The sequence below is a fragment of the Lactuca saligna genome, chromosome 6 (assembly GCF_052625555.1).
Source record: "Lactuca saligna cultivar CGN05327 chromosome 6, ASM5262555v1, whole genome shotgun sequence".
In the NCBI taxonomy this organism is placed as follows: Eukaryota; Viridiplantae; Streptophyta; class Magnoliopsida; order Asterales; family Asteraceae; genus Lactuca; species Lactuca saligna.
The window spans coordinates 12,875,504-12,899,959 of NC_136422.1; the positions used below are offsets into that span (position 1 = coordinate 12,875,504).

General features: G+C 35.4%; 1 protein-coding gene and 1 long non-coding RNA gene across 14 annotated transcripts; both read right to left on the reverse strand.

The window, feature by feature from the left end:
- Positions 1-257: 257 nt before the first annotated feature.
- Positions 258-7,531, reverse strand: LOC145002201 (uncharacterized). Of its 10 annotated transcripts, none has more exons than XR_013661853.1 (12): positions 7,296-7,531; positions 7,003-7,113; positions 6,088-6,218; positions 5,677-5,746; positions 5,003-5,544; positions 4,329-4,870; positions 3,655-4,196; positions 2,981-3,522; positions 2,307-2,848; positions 1,633-2,174; positions 959-1,500; positions 258-826 (listed from the first exon to the last, which is right to left on the reverse strand). It is a non-coding gene; the product is annotated as an uncharacterized LOC145002201 (long non-coding RNA). The 10 variants fall into 10 exon arrangements; XR_013661846.1 differs by having other exon boundaries at positions 5,003-5,072; positions 5,414-5,544; positions 5,677-6,218; XR_013661852.1 differs by having other exon boundaries at positions 4,329-4,398; positions 4,740-4,870; positions 5,677-6,218.
- Positions 7,532-10,295: 2,764 nt separating this feature from the next.
- TKI1 (TSL-kinase interacting protein 1) lies at positions 10,296-15,063 on the reverse strand. 4 transcript variants are annotated; one of them, XM_078960851.1, is made up of 12 exons: positions 14,836-15,063; positions 13,170-13,397; positions 12,979-13,061; positions 12,729-12,886; positions 12,556-12,640; positions 12,344-12,455; positions 12,119-12,241; positions 11,898-12,040; positions 11,576-11,817; positions 11,102-11,480; positions 10,915-11,010; positions 10,296-10,845 (listed from the first exon to the last, which is right to left on the reverse strand). In XM_078960851.1, the coding sequence occupies exons 2-12, from the start codon at positions 13,285-13,287 to the stop codon at positions 10,633-10,635; spliced, it is 1,752 nt and encodes a 583-aa protein (XP_078816977.1). In that variant the 5' UTR covers positions 13,288-13,397; positions 14,836-15,063; the 3' UTR covers positions 10,296-10,632. The 4 variants fall into 4 exon arrangements, with proteins under 4 accessions (XP_078816977.1, XP_078816973.1, XP_078816976.1 ...); XM_078960847.1 differs by having other exon boundaries at positions 12,119-12,268; positions 14,836-15,062; XM_078960850.1 differs by having other exon boundaries at positions 12,119-12,268; positions 13,170-13,413; positions 14,836-15,062.
- Positions 15,064-24,456: the final 9,393 nt, after the last annotated feature.

The following is a 24,456-nucleotide window of genomic DNA, read 5'->3' on the forward strand; positions in this document are numbered from 1 at the left end:
ACTCGCCAAGGCTCGAAAAAGCTTGAAACTTGACATTACCGCTAAGTCACATCTTACGTAATTTAGAACCTTGTTAATACATGCTTCACGGATTTTCATTTAATCTTTTATTGTCAATTTTAATCTTGTTTGTTTTTTATTGAATGTGCAAACAAAGTCAAATAACCAACTTACGAAGATATCTTAATGTAATATTGAGAAAATGGAGAAATCTGAATAATTAATGAAAACTATAACGGTGCAAAAGAATGCCTATAAATAGCAGAAGTGCATGATGCTCGTACCGAAGGTTATAGAGGATCTTTGATGTCAACAATTTTCCTCCTTCTGGTGGAACTATCTAAATTAAAAGTACTAAAATGAAAATATGACAGAAAAGGAAGAAATTTAGATATATGATTGTTAAAGTAATAATGCACAATTCATGAAATTTATAATGGTTGTAGTTGGGTCGATCTCTCATAAATTAGTTGATCTTGTCTTTCACAAGCCATAAATAAATATGGTAGTTGAGTTGAAATAAAGGGAATTTATAGATATAACATCTTGTCAATACCTTACGGACAAGTTTTTGTTAGAAAATATTTCGTTGCGAATTTACAAGACATTTTTAACGAAGGTGATTGTCATTTTGTAATAGAAGACAAAAGTATGGTCATCTTGATGCATTTGACTTCAACATATAATCATTATACCTCCCTCTTATACAAAGTAGTATTAGCTCATCCATATCAGTGCAATCTTACTATCTTTCGATTGTGTCACATCAGCGTTTGCAATTAGTTCTACATCATCGCAATAACAATCATCTTTCAAAAATATCCCACTGCCATGTCAATAACAACTTTTGTAAAACATTCTAATTATTAATAATAAGTAATTATTTGATAATATTAAAAATTTGTTTTAATTTAATTAAAGAATGCCTATAAATAGCAGAAGTGCATGATGCTCGTACCGAAGGTTATAGAGGATCTTTGATGTCAACAATTTTCCTCCTTCTGGTGGAACTATCTAAATTAAAAGTACTAAAATGAAAATATGACAGAAAAGGAAGAAATTTAGATATATGATTGTTAAAGTAATAATGCACAATTCATGAAATTTATAATGGTTGTAGTTGGGTCGATCTCTCATAAATTAGTTGATCTTGTCTTTCACAAGCCATAAATAAATATGGTAGTTGAGTTGAAATAAAGGGAATTTATAGATATAACATCTTGTCAATACCTTACGGACAAGTTTTTGTTAGAAAATATTTCGTTGCGAATTTACAAGACATTTTTAACGAAGGTGATTGTCATTTTGTAATAGAAGACAAAAGTATGGTCATCTTGATGCATTTGACTTCAACATATAATCATTATACCTCCCTCTTATACAAAGTAGTATTAGCTCATCCATATCAGTGCAATCTTACTATCTTTCGATTGTGTCACATCAGCGTTTGCAATTAGTTCTACATCATCGCAATAACAATCATCTTTCAAAAATATCCCACTGCCATGTCAATAACAACTTTTGTAAAACATTCTAATTATTAATAATAAGTAATTATTTGATAATATTAAAAATTTGTTTTAATTTAATTAAAGAATGCCTATAAATAGCAGAAGTGCATGATGCTCGTACCGAAGGTTATAGAGGATCTTTGATGTCAACAATTTTCCTCCTTCTGGTGGAACTATCTAAATTAAAAGTACTAAAATGAAAATATGACAGAAAAGGAAGAAATTTAGATATATGATTGTTAAAGTAATAATGCACAATTCATGAAATTTATAATGGTTGTAGTTGGGTCGATCTCTCATAAATTAGTTGATCTTGTCTTTCACAAGCCATAAATAAATATGGTAGTTGAGTTGAAATAAAGGGAATTTATAGATATAACATCTTGTCAATACCTTACGGACAAGTTTTTGTTAGAAAATATTTCGTTGCGAATTTACAAGACATTTTTAACGAAGGTGATTGTCATTTTGTAATAGAAGACAAAAGTATGGTCATCTTGATGCATTTGACTTCAACATATAATCATTATACCTCCCTCTTATACAAAGTAGTATTAGCTCATCCATATCAGTGCAATCTTACTATCTTTCGATTGTGTCACATCAGCGTTTGCAATTAGTTCTACATCATCGCAATAACAATCATCTTTCAAAAATATCCCACTGCCATGTCAATAACAACTTTTGTAAAACATTCTAATTATTAATAATAAGTAATTATTTGATAATATTAAAAATTTGTTTTAATTTAATTAAAGAATGCCTATAAATAGCAGAAGTGCATGATGCTCGTACCGAAGGTTATAGAGGATCTTTGATGTCAACAATTTTCCTCCTTCTGGTGGAACTATCTAAATTAAAAGTACTAAAATGAAAATATGACAGAAAAGGAAGAAATTTAGATATATGATTGTTAAAGTAATAATGCACAATTCATGAAATTTATAATGGTTGTAGTTGGGTCGATCTCTCATAAATTAGTTGATCTTGTCTTTCACAAGCCATAAATAAATATGGTAGTTGAGTTGAAATAAAGGGAATTTATAGATATAACATCTTGTCAATACCTTACGGACAAGTTTTTGTTAGAAAATATTTCGTTGCGAATTTACAAGACATTTTTAACGAAGGTGATTGTCATTTTGTAATAGAAGACAAAAGTATGGTCATCTTGATGCATTTGACTTCAACATATAATCATTATACCTCCCTCTTATACAAAGTAGTATTAGCTCATCCATATCAGTGCAATCTTACTATCTTTCGATTGTGTCACATCAGCGTTTGCAATTAGTTCTACATCATCGCAATAACAATCATCTTTCAAAAATATCCCACTGCCATGTCAATAACAACTTTTGTAAAACATTCTAATTATTAATAATAAGTAATTATTTGATAATATTAAAAATTTGTTTTAATTTAATTAAAGAATGCCTATAAATAGCAGAAGTGCATGATGCTCGTACCGAAGGTTATAGAGGATCTTTGATGTCAACAATTTTCCTCCTTCTGGTGGAACTATCTAAATTAAAAGTACTAAAATGAAAATATGACAGAAAAGGAAGAAATTTAGATATATGATTGTTAAAGTAATAATGCACAATTCATGAAATTTATAATGGTTGTAGTTGGGTCGATCTCTCATAAATTAGTTGATCTTGTCTTTCACAAGCCATAAATAAATATGGTAGTTGAGTTGAAATAAAGGGAATTTATAGATATAACATCTTGTCAATACCTTACGGACAAGTTTTTGTTAGAAAATATTTCGTTGCGAATTTACAAGACATTTTTAACGAAGGTGATTGTCATTTTGTAATAGAAGACAAAAGTATGGTCATCTTGATGCATTTGACTTCAACATATAATCATTATACCTCCCTCTTATACAAAGTAGTATTAGCTCATCCATATCAGTGCAATCTTACTATCTTTCGATTGTGTCACATCAGCGTTTGCAATTAGTTCTACATCATCGCAATAACAATCATCTTTCAAAAATATCCCACTGCCATGTCAATAACAACTTTTGTAAAACATTCTAATTATTAATAATAAGTAATTATTTGATAATATTAAAAATTTGTTTTAATTTAATTAAAGAATGCCTATAAATAGCAGAAGTGCATGATGCTCGTACCGAAGGTTATAGAGGATCTTTGATGTCAACAATTTTCCTCCTTCTGGTGGAACTATCTAAATTAAAAGTACTAAAATGAAAATATGACAGAAAAGGAAGAAATTTAGATATATGATTGTTAAAGTAATAATGCACAATTCATGAAATTTATAATGGTTGTAGTTGGGTCGATCTCTCATAAATTAGTTGATCTTGTCTTTCACAAGCCATAAATAAATATGGTAGTTGAGTTGAAATAAAGGGAATTTATAGATATAACATCTTGTCAATACCTTACGGACAAGTTTTTGTTAGAAAATATTTCGTTGCGAATTTACAAGACATTTTTAACGAAGGTGATTGTCATTTTGTAATAGAAGACAAAAGTATGGTCATCTTGATGCATTTGACTTCAACATATAATCATTATACCTCCCTCTTATACAAAGTAGTATTAGCTCATCCATATCAGTGCAATCTTACTATCTTTCGATTGTGTCACATCAGCGTTTGCAATTAGTTCTACATCATCGCAATAACAATCATCTTTCAAAAATATCCCACTGCCATGTCAATAACAACTTTTGTAAAACATTCTAATTATTAATAATAAGTAATTATTTGATAATATTAAAAATTTGTTTTAATTTAATTAAAGAATGCCTATAAATAGCAGAAGTGCATGATGCTCGTACCGAAGGTTATAGAGGATCTTTGATGTCAACAATTTTCCTCCTTCTGGTGGAACTATCTAAATTAAAAGTACTAAAATGAAAATATGACAGAAAAGGAAGAAATTTAGATATATGATTGTTAAAGTAATAATGCACAATTCATGAAATTTATAATGGTTGTAGTTGGGTCGATCTCTCATAAATTAGTTGATCTTGTCTTTCACAAGCCATAAATAAATATGGTAGTTGAGTTGAAATAAAGGGAATTTATAGATATAACATCTTGTCAATACCTTACGGACAAGTTTTTGTTAGAAAATATTTCGTTGCGAATTTACAAGACATTTTTAACGAAGGTGATTGTCATTTTGTAATAGAAGACAAAAGTATGGTCATCTTGATGCATTTGACTTCAACATATAATCATTATACCTCCCTCTTATACAAAGTAGTATTAGCTCATCCATATCAGTGCAATCTTACTATCTTTCGATTGTGTCACATCAGCGTTTGCAATTAGTTCTACATCATCGCAATAACAATCATCTTTCAAAAATATCCCACTGCCATGTCAATAACAACTTTTGTAAAACATTCTAATTATTAATAATAAGTAATTATTTGATAATATTAAAAATTTGTTTTAATTTAATTAAAGAATGCCTATAAATAGCAGAAGTGCATGATGCTCGTACCGAAGGTTATAGAGGATCTTTGATGTCAACAATTTTCCTCCTTCTGGTGGAACTATCTAAATTAAAAGTACTAAAATGAAAATATGACAGAAAAGGAAGAAATTTAGATATATGATTGTTAAAGTAATAATGCACAATTCATGAAATTTATAATGGTTGTAGTTGGGTCGATCTCTCATAAATTAGTTGATCTTGTCTTTCACAAGCCATAAATAAATATGGTAGTTGAGTTGAAATAAAGGGAATTTATAGATATAACATCTTGTCAATACCTTACGGACAAGTTTTTGTTAGAAAATATTTTGTTGCGAATTTACAAGACATTTTTAACGAAGGTGATTGTCATTTTGTAATAGAAGACAAAAGTATGGTCATCTTGATGCATTTGACTTCAACATATAATCATTATACCTCCCTCTTATACAAAGTAGTATTAGCTCATCCATATCAGTGCAATCTTACTATCTTTCGATTGTGTCACATCAGCGTTTGCAATTAGTTCTACATCATCGCAATAACAATCATCTTTCAAAAATATCCCACTGCCATGTCAATAACAACTTTTGTAAAACATTCTAATTATTAATAATAAGTAATTATTTGATAATATTAAAAATTTGTTTTAATTTAATTAAAGAATGCCTATAAATAGCAGAAGTGCATGATGCTCGTACCGAAGGTTATAGAGGATCTTTGATGTCAACAATTTTCCTCCTTCTGGTGGAACTATCTAAATTAAAAGTACTAAAATGAAAATATGACAGAAAAGGAAGAAATTTAGATATATGATTGTTAAAGTAATAATGCACAATTCATGAAATTTATAATGGTTGTAGTTGGGTCGATCTCTCATAAATTAGTTGATCTTGTCTTTCACAAGTCATAAATAAATATGGTAGTTGAGTTGAAATAAAGGGAATTTATAGATATAACATCTTGTCAATACCTTACGGACAAGTTTTTGTTAGAAAATATTTCGTTGCGAATTTACAAGACATTTTTAACGAAGGTGATTGTCATTTTGTAATAGAAGACAAAAGTATGGTCATCTTGATGCATTTGACTTCAACATATAATCATTATACCTCCCTCTTATACAAAGTAGTATTAGCTCATCCATATCAGTGCAATCTTACTATCTTTCGATTGTGTCACATCAGCGTTTGCAATTAGTTCTACATCATCGCAATAACAATCATCTTTCAAAAATATCCCACTGCCATGTCAATAACAACTTTTGTAAAACATTCTAATTATTAATAATAAGTAATTATTTGATAATATTAAAAATTTGTTTTAATTTAATTAAAGAAAGAAACGTTGAAAAGTTTCTTTTAATTTATGCTAATCATTACTATGTTCGCACTTCCTTCAAGTTTTGAAAGATGTAATTAGTGACCTTTCAAATGGATTTGCAAGAGCCATTGTGGTGTGGTATATTTGTGTAGGTAATAATATTCCTGATAAATTATATATTTACATTTTAATAGATATAAATTAAATAATATATAATCTCTTTCTTAATTCCTAATAATTGGAAATAATAAGAAATTAAAAATTACCCTTTAACCCGCTTCACGGGAAAGCATATCAGTAATCTACTTATGTAAATAATAAGAAATTAGAAATTGCCTTTTATCCCGATTACATACATAATTTCTATTATGCACTGACCACGGACCTTTTATGTAAATTACATAGACAACTTTTGTAATAGATTTTCTACATAGGGGTTAAACCTGCCAACATATAAAAGTATTGTGGTCAAAGTCAAAAATCCAAACATAACATGACCTTTTCTATAAATTATATGGATAATTTTTTGTAATTTATTTTTTATATAGATATCAAACCTACCAATATAAAAAACTATTATGACAAATTGTAAAAGCCAAAAATATAAAAAAGAAAAGTATATATTGTGGCAAAAGTGTAAGTATGATGGCAAAGTGTAAAAAGCAAAAGTATATGCTGTGACAAAAGTGTAAAAAAGAAAATACCGTGGCAAAATTGTGAAGTCCACTATTGCTAAGACTGGATGGTGTGGGAGGAAAGCTTCCCTCACTTTTTGTGGGTTAAACTCTCTTTTCCTTCACTTTTCTTTCCTTCACCTAAAAGCCAAGGAATGGAAGGGAAACCTTTTCCTCACTTTTTTTTTTTAAAAAATATATTTCATACATATACTATACTCATTTTGTAGGGAATTAAAAACCATAAATTTTAATATATATTTTATATTTTTTTAGTAGGTATATAATTTTATAAATATTTAAAAATAAAAAAAAAAACTAACCAATAGCATGAAGGGAGAGAGTGTGGCACTCCTCTTCCATCTCTTTCCCACACATTTTTTCCCTCACCTTTCCCTCACCCATGGAGTGGTGTGTAGGAATGAGGGAAGCTTCCCTCACCCCTTTCCCGCACCCACTGCGTCCGACCTAAGAACTTTTGGTTTAATATATAGTATAATTTACAAAGGAAGACCACCAATGATATATAACCATTGTAACATGACACTCTTTGGGTTGAAATTAGTGAAACAAAAAGTATAAATTGAGATTAATAAAAACTAGCAATTATGAGAAAATTGACAAAAAAAATGTTGATATCGTATATGAATGACATGTAAATTTATAAAATATGTTTCTTTGGATGTCAAATTATCGATCTATTAAAAGTTCATAATAACATCAAAGGAAATCATTTAACTACAAATGTTGTGATTTTATTACTGCAACATCACAATCAAATCAAATAGAATCCCTAATACGGAACGTGCACTTGGTGATGCAGATTTCACCAAGTGTTAGATTGTTCATCCACCTATGGGGAACATGAGTTGGGCCTTTAAGTCAACATTCATGATAGAAGTGAAGTGTGTGCACACCACATGATTGTCGACCAACAGCAGGGCTTTGACCCTCAAAGACACATGTTGTTGGCCATGCATAGACAAATAAGTCGTGTAGGCTGCTATGAAGTATTTCTCATCAAGCAGATGGTAAAATCATTTGTAGACAACTTAAACACGCGATGAGCTATTGTAAGTCACAGAGTGGATCTTGGCAGCAAGGCCACTCTGTGTGGCCTTGCTGCCAAGATCGACTCTGCATCACTCAAATTCTTCAACCCCCCCCCCCCCCCCTCTTTTAAACAAGCCACTTAATTTCATTTATATGTATATTGACAAGAGATTGTCTCCTTACACTTAGTAAAATAATAGGCTATGGGAAACTACAACCCAATGCGGTGGCTTAGTTTTGAGTGTTATACATCCTCATGGAAATTAACTCATATTCATGTCACCAAGCTCTTAGTGCAATATGTATATAGGGGTACCATAGGGACCACCACCCATTGGTGCTCGACAAGGGTATTTGGTGACCAAGGCAAACGAGGTTGGCAAGGCTTGGCCATGCGGTCAAAGGAACTAGGCGTCGTCCGAGCACAAACCAATTAATGAACTCCATGCAAGCCAAATGTTCAAGGGAAAATGGGTACTTGACGACCAGGGTATGCAAAGTTGGCAAGGCTTGGTAATGGCAAGCCAAGCAATCATGGGAACTAGTTGACGTCTCATACACAAACCAGTGAACGACCCTCGTGCAAGCCAAATGTTCAAGGGAACATGGGTACTTGACAACCAACGCATGCGAGGTTGGCAAGGTTTTGTCATGGGAAACCAAACAGTCAAGGGAACTAGGCGTCGTCCCACACACAGATCAGTGAACGCCCCCATGTAAGAAAAACCATCAAGGGAACAAGCCATCATCCCATACACCGACCCATGAACAACCAAGGGAACAAGGCTTCTTCCCACACACATATCAATGAACAAACCAAGCCAAGTCTAACGATTTAGGGAACAAGGCGCGTCCCACTCACAGACCTATATAAGCCAAACATTTAAGGAAACAAGGCGTTTTCGTCCCACACACATACCGATGAACGACCCCAAGATAGCCAAACGATCAAGGTAGCTAGGCGACGTCCCGCATACAAAGTGTAGGCATGCTCTGAGCGCTCTAATTTCTTCAAAGTAACAAAATCGAAGGCACGACCAGACCAATTAAGGCTAGAAACGTATCGCTAATAGAAGGGACGAGGAAACCAGTGCACACCTAAAAACGGACCCATCGACCCAACCCAAAGTCCAACTACAAACTTTTTATCGACAATAACTTAAATATTCGCCATTGAAGCTAGAATAATTGTGGATCTAAATCTTACATTAATGGATTCACATCAAGCCTTGTATCCATTTCTGACATAGGTCGTACAAGAAAGTCTAAAATGAGAGGGGAGTGAAGCTAGAGTAGATATAAGATGCGGGCGAAATCAGAGCACACATAAGGTAAAGAAAAATAATGATGAATATGATGAGAGGAGGTTGGGAAATGACGATTATGAGGTCAAAGAAGAAGGGGAAACTTTACGAATCATCTTTTGGTGCATGGTAGTACGACATGTTTGTTGATTCTATAGATGTAGATATGTCGAAGGAATCCGTGATTCACTGAAGTGAAATCTTAGAGGTGAAATTTTTGTACTGCTTTAGTTTGGGTAAAAAGAAACGAAAACAGAAACATAAGACTCTATTTATATTATGCGGGTGAAAGAGACAAACATAACACATGTCTTACTTAATCGAATCAAATTATCAAAAATAGATTTTTAATCCGTTTAATTTGTTTAAATGAATGGATCAACTTCAATTTAACTAAATAGGTAGATTTAGGTTCAATATGATTTCAATTCGTAAGCACTTTAAAACTCATAATGTTTTTAATTTATATTTATTTAGTATTACTATGTAATCACTATTTTTATAATTAAAAGCTTTGAAAATAAAAACAAAAAATGTTAGTTGGTCATCTACTTTGTTACTCTCACTGTCTCACATAGTCCTAATCGCTATTATAGATTCTCTTCCATCTTATAAATAACCTTGAACATAATAATCACAAAATCATATTAGGTAATTGAAACTCAGTCAATCTCAAACCCAATAAAAAGGGTGTAATATGATCAAAGCTGAAAATGATAGTTGAGCTACAAAGAAATTAATAATTAAACATTTATAATGTTTTGCGAACACTTAAATTGTGTTTGTATTACAGTTGTACTATTGTCAAACATAAATGATTATTCGAGTTTTTAAGTTTTGAACTGACTTTTTGGATTTTTAGTGTTTTTTGGAAATTTAAATAGATTAACCTATATTCAACCCGTTTATTAAACATGTTGAATTTGAAAAAAAAAAGTTGGGGTTTGTTTGGAAAATCTCAACTCATTTACTTAAACATGTCGGATTGGATTGAGATATTCAACAAGTTTGAACTGAGTGCATTACATTACAACCAAAATAACATCATTTTTGATAAGAAAGAAGACATTCTATGATCCGGAAAAAAAAAAACTCTATGTGTAAATACAACTTGACAAATTATGAAAGATGCTTGGGTCAAATATGTAGAGCATGAAACCCCTGGAATTAAGAGTTACTTTTGTACAACATTAACAAAGTCTCGTATGATTGAAAAACTTGTGTTGGGTTTTTTTTAGTAAGCAAAAGGTTAAAAGTGAGATGATGGGATATTATATTAACAGTAAAAGGTCAACAGAAGAAGTCAAACCTCCCCATGTGAGGAAGAAGCAGGAGGTCCTAGAGTTGTTAATGTGGTGGTATCTTTCTTCTCGAGCCCAAAAAAAGAACAGCTTTGAAAAGCATCAAGGCTACAATTCAATCCTCCAAGTCCAAGACTATCACTTAAAATAACATCACCAGTGTCATGATATCTACACGATGCTACATCCAAATCTAATGCTCCTAAAGACTCCGGCTGCAATTAATTATAATCCATTATTTCTGACTAAAATATAACTAACATTTAAGACAATACAATACATACCCAATACATATCAGTAAGTGAGGTGAGATCCTTTGGGGGAGGAATATGATTTTCATCAAACTCACATTCTTTCGGCTCCTCTGGTTCAGGTGATTTCTATGAACATACATAAAAAAAAATATAATTAAAAAAAAAAAAAAAGAAGTGGTGAGTGGTGAAAAGAAAATGATGATGAGTTTTAGTTTACCTGATTGGGAGAGGCTGATGGAATCATCATGTGTGGTTTCTGAGTATTATTGTTAGGGAAGGAAAAGGCATCACATGTTTCCTCGGCATCATATATTGAAGATTGAATGGTGGTGGAATGGAATCCATTATTTTTGGCATCATGACTTTTGTTAATGTGGGCAGCAATCGCAGCATCAAAAGAATCACAGCTGTACGAAATCTGCTGATGACATGGAGTGGGACCCACTGCATTATGAGATACCTCAGAGAGCAGATCACCTACACTTATGTTAGTAAGACTATCAACCCAGTCCAATGTAGACAATCCCATTCCCACACTTCCACCAATACCATTGTTAACATTGTTACTTTCTTCACCCTTACCAAACCAACCATACCTTAAAAAACACAAAAACCATCATCAATGATTTTTCTTAGAATGTTGTAGAAATTGTTGTTAAAAAGAAATGAAAATTTTAAGAGAGAGAGAAACCTTAAACGGAAAACGGGAGGGCTTCCGATTAGGGCGTATACATCTCCAGCAGTTAAAAGGGAATCCTGATTCCATTTCTGAGAATTGGAAAGATTTGATGTTTGAACATCATAAGGCACCAGTTTTAATTCTCCAGATGCTGCTACAGTAGAGCTACCCCATTTACGTGTCATATGTTCCAAAACCGATGATATTTTCTTTCGTGTACTTAAAGTCAGCTCCAAATGCGGGTTGTGATTGTCCTAACAAATAAAATAAAATAAAAATATTCATTTATTATACAGATAAAGATAAAAGCACATAATTTATTATTGTTTCTTACCATTTCCAAGGCTCTCCGTGTAGTTTCATCAACAGGGAAGAGTTGAAGTTTAAGTTTCATTGAAGACAAGATGTTTTGATGAAAAATTGGCACAGGGGGGATGATACTTTTGGTTTTAGGAATAGAATCCAAACCTTTCTCTCCTGAAAGCCAAGATTAAGTATTAAAAATTAAAGAAACAAAAGTGTAAGTTTATTATTTGGTCAACGGGGTCAACTCACCACCCTGTAAATCCTGTACAGTATCAGCTAATTTATCCAAGGCTGTCCTTTCCAAATGTTCAGCAGCATCAGCAACTAAAGAAACACCAGCTATTGCAGCCTTCTCCCATTTCTTATACGCATCTGTGGTGGTGGTGGTGGGAGCAGTACCTTTAATAGAATTAGAAAGTAGAAACAAAACATTAATGAATGACTAAAATACCCTTGATGAGAAGATTAAAATACCTGATCTACGGCGTTGTCTTGGTGGTTTAACAGGATGTGAACCATTTCCCCCTTGTGTTGTTGTAGATCGTTTTCTTATATTCTTCTTTCTGTCTTTCAGTAGTTGGTGCTCCTTCATAGAAAAAAAAAAAAAAAAAGGTTTCCAAGTTCATAAAATGCAAAATTAAACATGATATATAAATAAATAACATGAGTATAGAGAAGTAACTAACCAATGTCTCCAAGAACATCTTGAATCTTCGAGGCTTTAAGTGAAGTTTTGAGGCTTTACAGCTATGTTTTTCAAGTAACGACCACCTGTAAAAGCAAAACAAAGATGTTTTATCTTTTATAATTAATAAGAGATGAATCATGAATATTGTTATATTGTTATATAGTTGTATACCATCGAAGCATAGCAGCATTAGTATCCTTAGAGTTTTTGGCATCAAGAGAAAGTTCGGGTCCCAGTAACTTGTTCATACGTCTTACAAGACGATAGTAATAATGTCTAACTTGATCCTTGTTTTTACTTTGGACACGAGAAGTTATCTTCTCAAAATTCTGCAACAAATATTGGTAAAAATTACTTCCTTTTTAAAATAAATCAAATGATATATATCACAATAATGGAGAAGAGAAAACTTGTTGCTTGCCTTGCCAACTTGGCGTAGTGCAGTAAAGAAGCTTTCCTCTTCCTGACGTGTCCAAGCTGCCCATTGTCGTGTTGCTTTTTTCACTATATTAAAAATTATTAAATAAAATGCGTATACAAATAAAATAACAAAGGCAGCTTGATAAGATAAGAAAAATATAAGTATTCCCTTTATCCAGACCCTTAGTATACCTGGCTGACTAGAAGCAACATGGTTTGTTTCAGAAGTGATTACATCTTTAATGAATACATCATCATGTTGTTGTGTGGAAGTGGAAGCCTCTTTCTCAAAGGGAATTTGTGACTCCATTTTTCTGTATTCTTCTTGTCAAGGGAATGTTGGTGTTTTCATGACCTTGAGACCTGTAAACTTGTAGTGAAATGTTTCCTTCGATGTCCAGTTGAATTTGGATGCAAGATCTATAATTAATACAAACTACAGATACATTAGCATTCATTCAGGTCCTTGATGCCCTATAAAATGCCATCAACAAATTCCTGGAGTGAAATGCAAGTAAAGGCTTTTATTGGAAACTAATAATGCAATATAAAAGCACAATACATCATCATTCTGGAATCAAAACGTTGGTAAACACAGGTGCAATGGAAAAATATGGACTAAAATTGGTGAAATGTAAGCTAACAGTTCCATACAAGAATTTAAATTTGATTTTGGGGGTAACAAGTAGGATATTGAAATTTGTGTGTATTTTACTTTCCTATTCCTATTCTAGATTTTTCTTTCTGTTTGGATGGATAATGAAATTTTGATTTGCATTCTACTAGAAAAAGGGAAAGTCACATGTCTAAAGATAATTGTTTGGATAATTTCCAAGGATCAATCAAATCTACATGTTCAAGTAACACATACCATAACATTTTAGTAAGCTTTGTATCCTCTAGTATAGGATTGAAACCACATGAAAATACATCCCTCCAAATTAAATGTAAGCCAATTGCATAACCAAATAAATATCTTTTAGTATCTATAGCTAAAGAAGAAAACCTAACCAATTACACAGCCACACATGTATTGATACTCTACGGTAGATATGGATCAGAAAAATAGCATATGAAAACAACCAAATAAGCCCTAAATAAGCTCACAAGGGTAACGAATAAACAATTTAGTTGAGAAAAAACGATACATTTGGTTGTTGTAACAAAGGAATGATATGGATGATTTGGGAAAAGAGACCTTGACTCTTTTTCTCCCTATGAAGATCAAGAAGTGCAAGACTACAAGCAATCCAGTTTCTCCCTACGCTATAAAAATTGATGTTTTTGCTTCAAAGAACCTCATGAAGACATCATTTTAGGTAATGTTTGCAACTTCTTTATTTGCATAGTTACAGATTTTTTCAACTAAAAAAATATGTTGCATTTTCGTTTAATAAACCTATGTTGTATATGGTTTTAGTACAAATATAGGGGCATTATCAAGTCTCTTTGCCCGGGGTGTGAAATACCTATGGCCCTGCCCTGCTAACATAACATATTTAACATTGTGAGCACACAGTTATACAGATTACTGATTACACACAGTAACCAAACAGCTATTACAATTGTCATATGATATCACCAAATCAACTATTCAACATAACGTTCTGTAGCATGATTTCTAATTAAGTTATATATGCAGAATTACTTATGAGAAAAGAAATTAGTTTATGATTATGGAAAATTTAACCCATATAATGTTGTTTAGATCCCCAGCTGACTTATTTATTGAACACACACACAGTGAACAAATTGAACACATACACAGATTCAACAGACATAATGACACATATTACACATACACGTGTAAGCTGTAATGGTGATTTGTGAAATGCTCGAAAAAAATAGTACAAGGTACCTTATATTCTTAATCGATCAGCAGGAAGCCAAGAACAGCCACTGAACAAGACGAAGGAGAAGCCGTGGTCGGTCGACGGTCGCTGTCGAGAGCCGGCGACCAACGAATTTAGAGTTGCGACTTGCGATTTGGGGTATTTTGTGATTTTAGGGCAATGGCAGATGAGGCGATGAAAGCCTGTAAGAGGCAGTAGTTGATCGATTGATTACAATACAAAAGCAGGCACATGAGTCTCAACCAAGCCCTTTATTTTTTTTAATAAATGTAGTAATATTTTTTTTAACTAATAATATAAAAGGCCACAGGTCAACCCATGAATTTTTTGGGAAACCCGAAACATGACCGGATAATATGTGGATTGCCTGGTCAAAAAAATTCAATAAAAATCCGTTTTTTTCAAGTATTTCAAAAGACCAAACCTCTTATTTTTATTTCTATTGTCATTTTACAAGTATTTCTACAAAAAGATTTTCATAAAGTTATAAAATTGAACAAATCTTCGCGGATTCGACCCCTTTACCACTATACACTATTTTAGTGTAAAAGATTTAGGGTTATTAATTTTGTTGGCCTCGACAACCACCAGACTCACCTAACAGTCTGACGAATATCTAGTCAATACTCTGCTCTCAAATACCGGCTCAACCCAAATATTAAATGTCAAACGATTTTCATTCTAAATGAATAACATTTTCCCATAATACCCTTGGTGAAATTTGGTCAAATTTAACCAAGTCAACTCCGTCGAGTTGACTCAGGCTTCGTACGCAGAGCGTACTCTGGAGGTAAGCGGGACATACAAGCATGTCCGAGGCATCGGGGCCAGATCTACGTACGCGCAGCGTACCCTGCGGTACACCCAATGTATGCAACAATCCTCCTCTTAGCCTATTAAGCACTAATTTCTTCAACTTAACACGTCTAAATGCAGATCCAAGGCTAAAACACCACCATGAGTCATAAAGTTTCCAACTTTATGACTTTGCATGTCCATTGAGCGCTTAAAACACCAAATCTCAACATCTTAATGCATTAAGACCTTCTATAGCATGCATGGAGTAAAACTAACCATCAAGCCCACATTTTTATGACTTAAGACCCCCCATAAGGTCTGAAAGGACGACTTATCTTATCAAGAACATGCCATGCTCAAGAATCACCATATTTGGGACTAAAATTGCCCTAAAGGAAGAAATGGCTAGATCTACAAGATAGAATGATCAAGTTGTGAAGTTTTTACCTCCAAGATGTTGCTAGCAAGTGTGGAATCCAATATCTAAGTTGTTTCCAATCTTCAAGGTTCTTGCACCAACTTATCATTCTTTAAGAACACCAAAAAGGCACACAAATAAGCTAAAAATACACTTTCTCACTTAGGGTTTGATAGAGGGTCGATTTTCACAAAGGGGGGCTGGTGAGGGATGAGAAATGAGAGATAATGATTTTTATATATTGACCAAACCCTAAGAATTATGGTTTGCACTTTCACCATGTATGCCTCGCGTACGAGGTGTACGCCTAGCGTATCGGGGCGCGCCTTAGTACGCTTAGCATACACAACGTACGCCCTGCGTACTAATCCAATCCTGGTCAAAATTACCATATTGCCACTATGCGCCATTCTAGCAACCTTCCTTAAACCCAAGGATCAAAAATGCAATATTCTTTCATAAATAGGTTTAAAATTGAAAATACTTCAACATCGGGATGTTACAAGTTAGGCCTCAGGGTTTCAGGAAATTTGAGAGAGTTTTAGAGAGAAATTGGAGTGAAAATGGCCAAAAAAAAATCGAATATATTTATAGGCCAGTACAGAGGGCGTACCACTCCTTGTCGACGATGCTCCTCCCATCTGCTACCACATGTCGTCATTCCAGTGATCCACATCATTTGATTTTCTGGAGGAGGCACTCATCCGACAAGGCCACGTGGCACCCTCCGGGTGGTGCCACGTCATCGCTTTCATAGGTAAAATTTTTAATCTTTTAAAATTCATTACTTTCACATACGAGCTACGTTTTCGATGTTCTTTATCTCCATGCGTTCTTATCGACGAGTACTACAACTTTCCTTTAGACTTCGTCAACTAATTCTCATCTCATTCTGAATTTTACAATATATGAAGATTACACTGTAAAACACCATGCAAAATTCATAACTTCTTCATACGAATTCCATTCTCGACTTTCTCTATATCGGCGGTTTCGAAATACGATTACTTCAACTCTTGTTTATATTGTTTTGGCTAACAATCAACCGGTTTTCATGTTGCTTTCTGTGTCGCATATTGTTTTAATGTGTTGTACCGAAACTTTGAAAACTCATATGAAGTCACCGCCTAGGCGTTCTTTATATCGATAATTTTGTATTAACGAATACTACGAGTTTCATTTAGATCATTTATCCTAAATATTCTTTTATTTTTATTTGTTATTTTTAAATTTTCATTTCGTTTTTAACCGTATTTTTACACAAATATTATATCGTTATAATATTTTTCTGTATAACATAAACACAATATTATATATATACAACAAACACTTCGTAAACACATAATCATGTAAGAAAAAGTATCATTTATTCATTAATTTATAATACAATTTATATTAATTCGACAACGAAAATGAGGGTCTATCCCCGATATGTCTAACGAAAAGTGTGAGCATTACATTAAAAAAGGTTATAAAAAGGGTTAAAATGTTGTATAAAGGATCAAGAGGATACAACTTGATACCAATGTTTATATAACATGTACACCATATATGAACATATGTTCGTTGATGAATATTTGTTCATATATGAACATAAGTTCATGTGGGTTCATATATGATTTTGTTTTAAGTCCACATTCCACCATCAACTTCAATTGCACCTCTAGATTCATCAATTTCTAAATAAGAACTCACTAAAGTATATAAAAAATCATATGCTCATCTATGAACATGTATAAAATCGCTTGTTACGTTACATATACACCATCGCCATCTTTTTCATAATTAACAACCAACAAAAACCATCCCATACAACCATCATCATGCCATATCCATCATTATTGTTATTTCTGTAAGAACAAACGCATAACAACAAAAATCAATTGTCATCATATTTTTTTTTTCCAAATCAAACTCGAAATTGGACTTATGCAATCGACATGATTGTTATTACGATATTTAATGGTTGAGTTCCTTCAATGGCTTAAATGATATTCAATTGATGTGATCCATTATCTAAAGAGACAGTTGCCATGGATGCAGGCTCCGAAAAAGAGTAAAAGGGTGGAATTCTAGTTTGAGAATGAAGGAGTGAAGAAGTAGGGTTGAGAATGAGAATGCAGACTACTAATTATATCGATGATGTATTTGATTCTTTAGACAAAGATGTATACTTTTATTATGCAACCTTTTAATCTAATATATTGATATGATAATCCTAGAGTTATAAGGGTGGTTATATGGTTTGGCAATGTTATTTAGTTATTAGTTATATATAAAACCTCTCTCTCTCTTTCTCTCTCTCTTTATATATATATATATATATATATATATATATATATGGATGAGATCGGTTGAGAACTCATAGTTTCCCGAGAACCTGAGAACTAAAGATGGAGCTCTAGATCAAAATTATATCATTAAGGGCATGATCGTAATCTTACCGATTTCATGTAATGTTTATTTTTTTGTGTTATTGGACAAAATTAACATAATAAATCAAATTTTGGATTTATTTTTTTAAATAAATTTTGATTTATTTTTAAATGGAGTTTTTTTATTATTTTTTTTCAGAAAACATGAATTAAAAAAAAAATTGGAAGGAAATTAATTTTTAAAAAACTGCAATTTTTTTAAAAAAAAACTACAATTCTTTTAAAAAATTGCAATTTTAATAAAAAAAAATCAAAAAAACTACAACCTTTTTTTTTCAAAATAACTCTAATTTAAAAAAAAAAAAACTAATTTTTTTTTTCAAAAAAAACTGCATTTATAAAAAACTCCAATTTAAAAAAAAAAAAAACTAGAATATTAAAAAAAAAACCCTAATTTTTTAAACAAACAAAAAAAAATCAACGTTTTAGTTGCATATATGTATATTTTTTCAAATACATATATACATATTTATTATACTATAATATTCGTAAGTAAATTATAAAAAATCTTGTTTTTAATAATGAATCCATAAAAAATAATATTACAAATATTTTATTTGATACAAAAATAAATATAAAAATTAAAAAAAGCTATAAAGATTCACATGGTTATCATTTCTTTATATCAAGATTTCCAAAAAAAAATTTCAATTTATCACTTTTTACATCTTCAAAATTTTCCACAAATTCTTTCAAATCTACAAGAAAATTAAAAAAAAAAAAGATTAATGGAAGAACAATCACAAAAATGCATATGTATATATTATGTGAGATTTGCATGCGATTATATAGTGTGATATTCACATGTGATTGTATCTTTTTATGATTCAAATGTGAAGTTGTAATGACCCGTTTCTGGATTGAAGAAGAAGAAGAAGAAGAAGAAGAAAGGATCATAAAGAGGAAGTGTAGAGCAAAGATTCAAGGCCAAAGTCAGAGTTCATAGAGCCGGGGAGATACCAGAGCAGTAGCTGATAGCTTCCAGAGCCATACACTCAGCAGCCAGTTCACGAGGTGAGTTTCCTTCCAGTAGGAACGGGTCTAAGGCCACAATGCCGGCCCGTTTAGCTAGCAGTAGTTTCCGAACCTCGGTCTGATGCAGTAGTTAGTATGTTTGACGCCTTCGTGGCTCAGACAGGTTTGCGTGCTATGTGTTGTTGTGTTAGTTGATATGTTTATGCTATGCTATGTTAAGTAGTTCCGGACTTCTGTCCGATGCAGTCAGTTCCGGACTTCGGTCCGATGCAGTTAGTTTCGGATTTCGGTCTGATGCAGGAGGCAAGGCCTCAGTAGTTCCGGACTTCGGTCCGATGCAGAGGGCAAGGCCCTGGTTAGTTCCGGACTTCGGTCCGATGCAGTTTCCGGACTTCGGTCCGATGCAGTGGGCAAGGCCCAGTAGTTGTTTTATGTTTGTATGGTATGTGGTAATTTGGGGGAGCTCACTAAGCTTCATGCTTACAGTTTCAGTTTTGGTTTCAGGTACTTTCGCAAGCAAAGGGAAGAGCTCGGGTTGATGGCATCGCACACACCACAGCTTCAGTTTTTGTCCCGGGAGATTGTTTTGATACTTAGTTTGATTTGATATAATTGTATCACGACATTTTATTATGGGTTGAGATATTTGACTTATGGATTTGTGATATGACGTTCAACATATGATTTTATTATATATAAAAAAAATTGAGTTGTATTTTGGGATGTTTCAAGTTGGTATCAGAGCCTTGGTTTGAGGGATTCGGATACACTTCCGGGTGTATCTGAACTCAAACTAAGGGAAAGATAAAAAGATTTTAAAACTAAAAATATATATATTCTCAGAAGAGATTTTGAAAAGCATTTAGAAAGAAAGGATTTTTTTTAAAACGAGATAAGGGTGTGGTGCATGCGATCAGCCGAGCTCAAGTAAGTACTCCCAAATTACCCATACAAGTTATGTTATGATTGTCAGTTTTAGTTTCAGTAGAACAGCATGTTAGAATAGGACTAAGGATCTAGGAGGATGCCTTATGTGCCTACCATATGTGTTTCAACTTTACAAGATTTGCATGCTAGTATTCAGCAGACAATAGTAGGATAACCTATTTAGGTTATGCCTGATAGTATGAGCTTAGCATTGTATGCGAGTATAGTTTCTCGTTATGAGAATAGATTTGCTTGAGTAGTTTCCTGTGTCCGAATGTTGCTTGCTTTGTGCTTTGTAGAACTCTTGGTGATGGGAGTTAGTCATTAGGTGAATACGTCACGTCACATGTGATCAGGGTTGAATAATCTCAGAGTGTTGGATCTGGCCCTATTGCGCAACTCTTGTTTGAGTCTAACCGTTGTAGGGACGAGTCTTTTACTTGAAGGATTATCTGAGCCTCATCACATGTGATGGTATTCAGGTGACGGCTAATTAGCATTACAAGGAGGCCTTCAGCAGCTGAGGATTGGTTTGAGTGGAGTTAGAGATTTCCCTAGGGCAAGCCTAGGATGAGAGTAGCAGAGATCAGTAGTAGTAGAAGTGACTTGGTGGAGTCAAGGCAGTTCTTGAGGAAAGTACGGATAGATGTGGAAGGTAGTATGGGCCCGTACTACTGAAAGCAGAGGATCCGTACTCGAATAAAGGAAGGCTGAGACAAAACCAGGAAGCTAGTATTGGTATCAATGATCCCTCGAGATATATCGGTGTTCCTGACATTTATTATGTTGTGTTTCAGAATGGTGGAATTACGCCCTAGACCAGCAGTTGGCAGTTCAGGTGCCAGAGGGGGATCAGGATCAGGCCCGAAGGCCGGGCCTTTGGATGAGCAGACCAGGGAGTTTCTCTCTCCATACCATTGGAGATGATGCAGCGCTAGATGCCATGACCTGGGCTGATTTCTCTACCAGGTTCAGGGCGGAGTTTGCATCGGTTATTGAGGTGCAACAGTTAGCCAGAGAGTTTCAGGACCTCACCCAGACTACAGAGACCGTGGCGGAGATCACCGCCAAATTCAGGGAGAGGGCTCTTCTCATTCCTCATTATGCGGCTGATGAGGAAATGAAGAAGGCCCGTTATCATGAGATGTTGTGGAGCGATATCCGCCAGTTTGTGAGCTGGTCCAGCTGTAAAACGTTGGATGACATGATTGCTAGGGTTCGGGAGAGGGAGATTGACCTTGAGATGGAGAAGAAGAGGAAACCGGAGGCGGTTTCGGGTACAGGTAGTTCGGGCAAAAAGCCCAAGGTTTCAGATCACAGATCCAGGAGTCAGCAGAGCCACGGTCGATGTGGCAAGTGTGGGAGATTGCACGATGGGGTGTGCAAGGCAGGGAGTTCCGGCTGCTACAAGTACGGTCGGACTGGGCATTTGAGCAGGGATTGTACGGCCCCTACTACCCCCATTGTAGCATCAGATCTGATTTGCTTTCACTGCAATCAGAGGGGACATAAAAAGTCCCAGTGTCCGAGTTTAGTTGCAGCAGGGAAGATGGTTGCACCTGCCCCTGCTACTTTGAGGATTACAGATGGCCGGCAGGGCCGAGCCGAGGCGCCAGTGGCAAAGAGTAAAGCTTTTCAGATGACAGCAGAGGAGGCACGAGCAACTCCTGATGTGGTGATGGGTATGTATTTTTTCCCCTTCATCCCTATATTATTATTGATTATTGCTTATGGTTATATGTTTTGTATAGGGTCGTTCTCTGTGAACGGCATTCCTGCTACAATATTATTTGATTCGGGCGCTACCTGATCGTTTGTATCGCTAGCGCTTAGCAAGAGATTTAGTAAAGCTCCAGGGGAGCTGGATTATCCACTAGAGGTCAAGATAGCAGATGATAGGACCGTGAGGGTCGCCAGAGTGCATAGAGGATGTTCTCTTCAGTTGATCAACGAGCAGTTTCCGGTGGACTTGGTCCTTATTCCCCTATGAGGGAATAAGGTTATAGTGGGCATGGATTGGTTGAGTCCAAATGGGGCGGTGATTGATTGCGACCTGCAGCTAGTGAGGGTTCGTACTCCCAGTGGGGGAGAGTTAGTGATTCAGGGCGAGAGGCCACAACGCGGACCAGTTCTTTGTTCAGCCACGAGAGCGAGGCGCTATTTTCAGCAAGGTTGCGTTGGTTATGTAGCTTATGTCTTGGATGCCTGGGAGAAGGGCAAGATGACAGTTGACGATGTTCCAGTGGTGCGAGACTTCCCGGATGTATTTCCGGAGGATTTACCGGGAATACCTCCGGAGAGGCAGGTCGAGTTTGGGATCGACCTAATTCCTGGTGTGGCTCCGATAGTTAAGGCACCGTACCGGCTAGCTCCCCCTGAGATGCAGGAGTTGTCTACGCACCTGCAGGAGCTGCTAGACAAGGGTTTTATTCGGCCGAGTAGTTCACCTTGGGGAGCACCGATCCTGTTTGTGAAGAAGAAGGATGGGTCGCACCGTATGTGTATAGACTACCGGGAGTTGAATAAGGTAACGGTGAAGAACCGTTACCCCCTCCCGAGGATAGACGATTTGTTTGATCAGCTTCAGGGGGCATCTTGGTTCTCCAAGATCGATTTACGCTCCGGATATCACCAGATGCGGGTCAGAGGCGAAGATGTGCAGAAGACTGCTTTCAGGACTCGCTATGGTCATTTCGAGTTCGTAGTGATGCCTTTTGGGCTCACTAATGCTCCAGCCGCGTTCATGGATCTCATGAATCGCGTATGCAGACCGATGCTGGATCAGTCTGTGATAGTATTCATAGATGATATCTTGGTATATTCCAAGACTCAGGAGCAGCACGAGGAGCACCTGAGAGAGGTGCTAGAAGTTTTGAGGAGGGAGATACTTTTCGCAAAGTTCTCCAAGTGTGAGTTCTGGTTGCGTGAGGTGCAGTTCCTTGGTCACCTCGTCAACCAGAAGGGTATTTTGGTAGATCCGGCCAAGATAGAGGGCATGATGCAGTGGGAGGTCCCGAAGTCTCCATCCGAGATTCGGAGCTTCCTAGGTTTGGCGGGGTATTACAGAAGATTCATTCAGGATTTCTCCAAGATAGAAGTACCGCTCACCCGACTGACCAAGAAGTCGGTGGTGTTTCGTTGGGGGGCCTGAGCAGCAGGCGGCGTTTGAGACCCTCAGACAGAGATTGTGCGAGGCTCCGATCTTTACCCTGCTAGAGGGAATAGAGGATTTTGTAGTCTACTGTGATGCCTCAATCACAGGTATGGGAGCAGTATTGATGTAGCGAGGGCATGTGATAGCTTACGCCTCGAGACAGTTAAAGCCTCACGAGGCTAACTATCCTACCCACGATTTAGAGCTGGGGACGGTGGTGTTTGCCCTCAAGATTTGGAGACATTACCTTTATGGGGTCCGTTGTACCATCTACACGGATCACAAGAGTTTGAGGTACCTTATGGATCAGCCGAGTCTAAACATGAGACAGAGGAGGTGGTTGGATGTGCTGAAGGATTATGATTGTGAAATCCTTTACCATCCAGGGAAGGCCAACGTAGTGGCCGACGCCCTAAGCCGCAAGGTGACAGCAGCCCCTATCAGAGACTTATGTCTGAGGATGACAGTGATTCCTCCGTTGTTGGAACAGATCAGGGAGGCTCAGGTTGAGGGCCTCAAGGAGGAGAGGAAGAAGTGTGAGAGGATAATGGGCCGAGTAGCTTCATTTGATTATGATAGTCGGGGGTTGTAGACCCTTCATGGGAGAGTGTGGGTACCGTATGGGGGCGGATACGGCAGGTGTTGATGGACGAGGCTCATAAGTCTCGATTTTCTATCCACCCAGGGGCGACGAAGATGTATAGAGATCTTCGACCCAATTACTGGTGGCCCTGCATGAAGCGGGATGTCGCTTGGTATGTAGAGAGGTTCCTGACCTGCAGGAAGGTCAAGGCAGAACACCAGAGGCCTCACGGCAAGATGCAGCCGTTAGACATTCCCGTGTGGAAATGGGAGGACATCACCATGGATTTTATCACCAAGCTTCCCAGGACCGCACGTGGGGTAGATTCGATTTGGG

Bases quoted from the DNA above. Each gene is read 5' to 3' on its own strand.
- TKI1 (XM_078960847.1), bottom strand. From the start codon at position 13,287: ATGGAGTCACAAATTCCCTTTGAGAAAGAGGCTTCCACTTCCACACAA. The intron at 12,041-12,118 runs GTGAGTTGACCC...CTTGGCTTTCAG, and splicing joins TGTACAGGATTTACAGGGTG to GAGAGAAAGGTTTGGATTCT. The intron at 11,481-11,575 runs GTTTCTCTCTCT...GTGTTTTTTAAG, and splicing joins CCTCCCGTTTTCCGTTTAAG to GTATGGTTGGTTTGGTAAGG.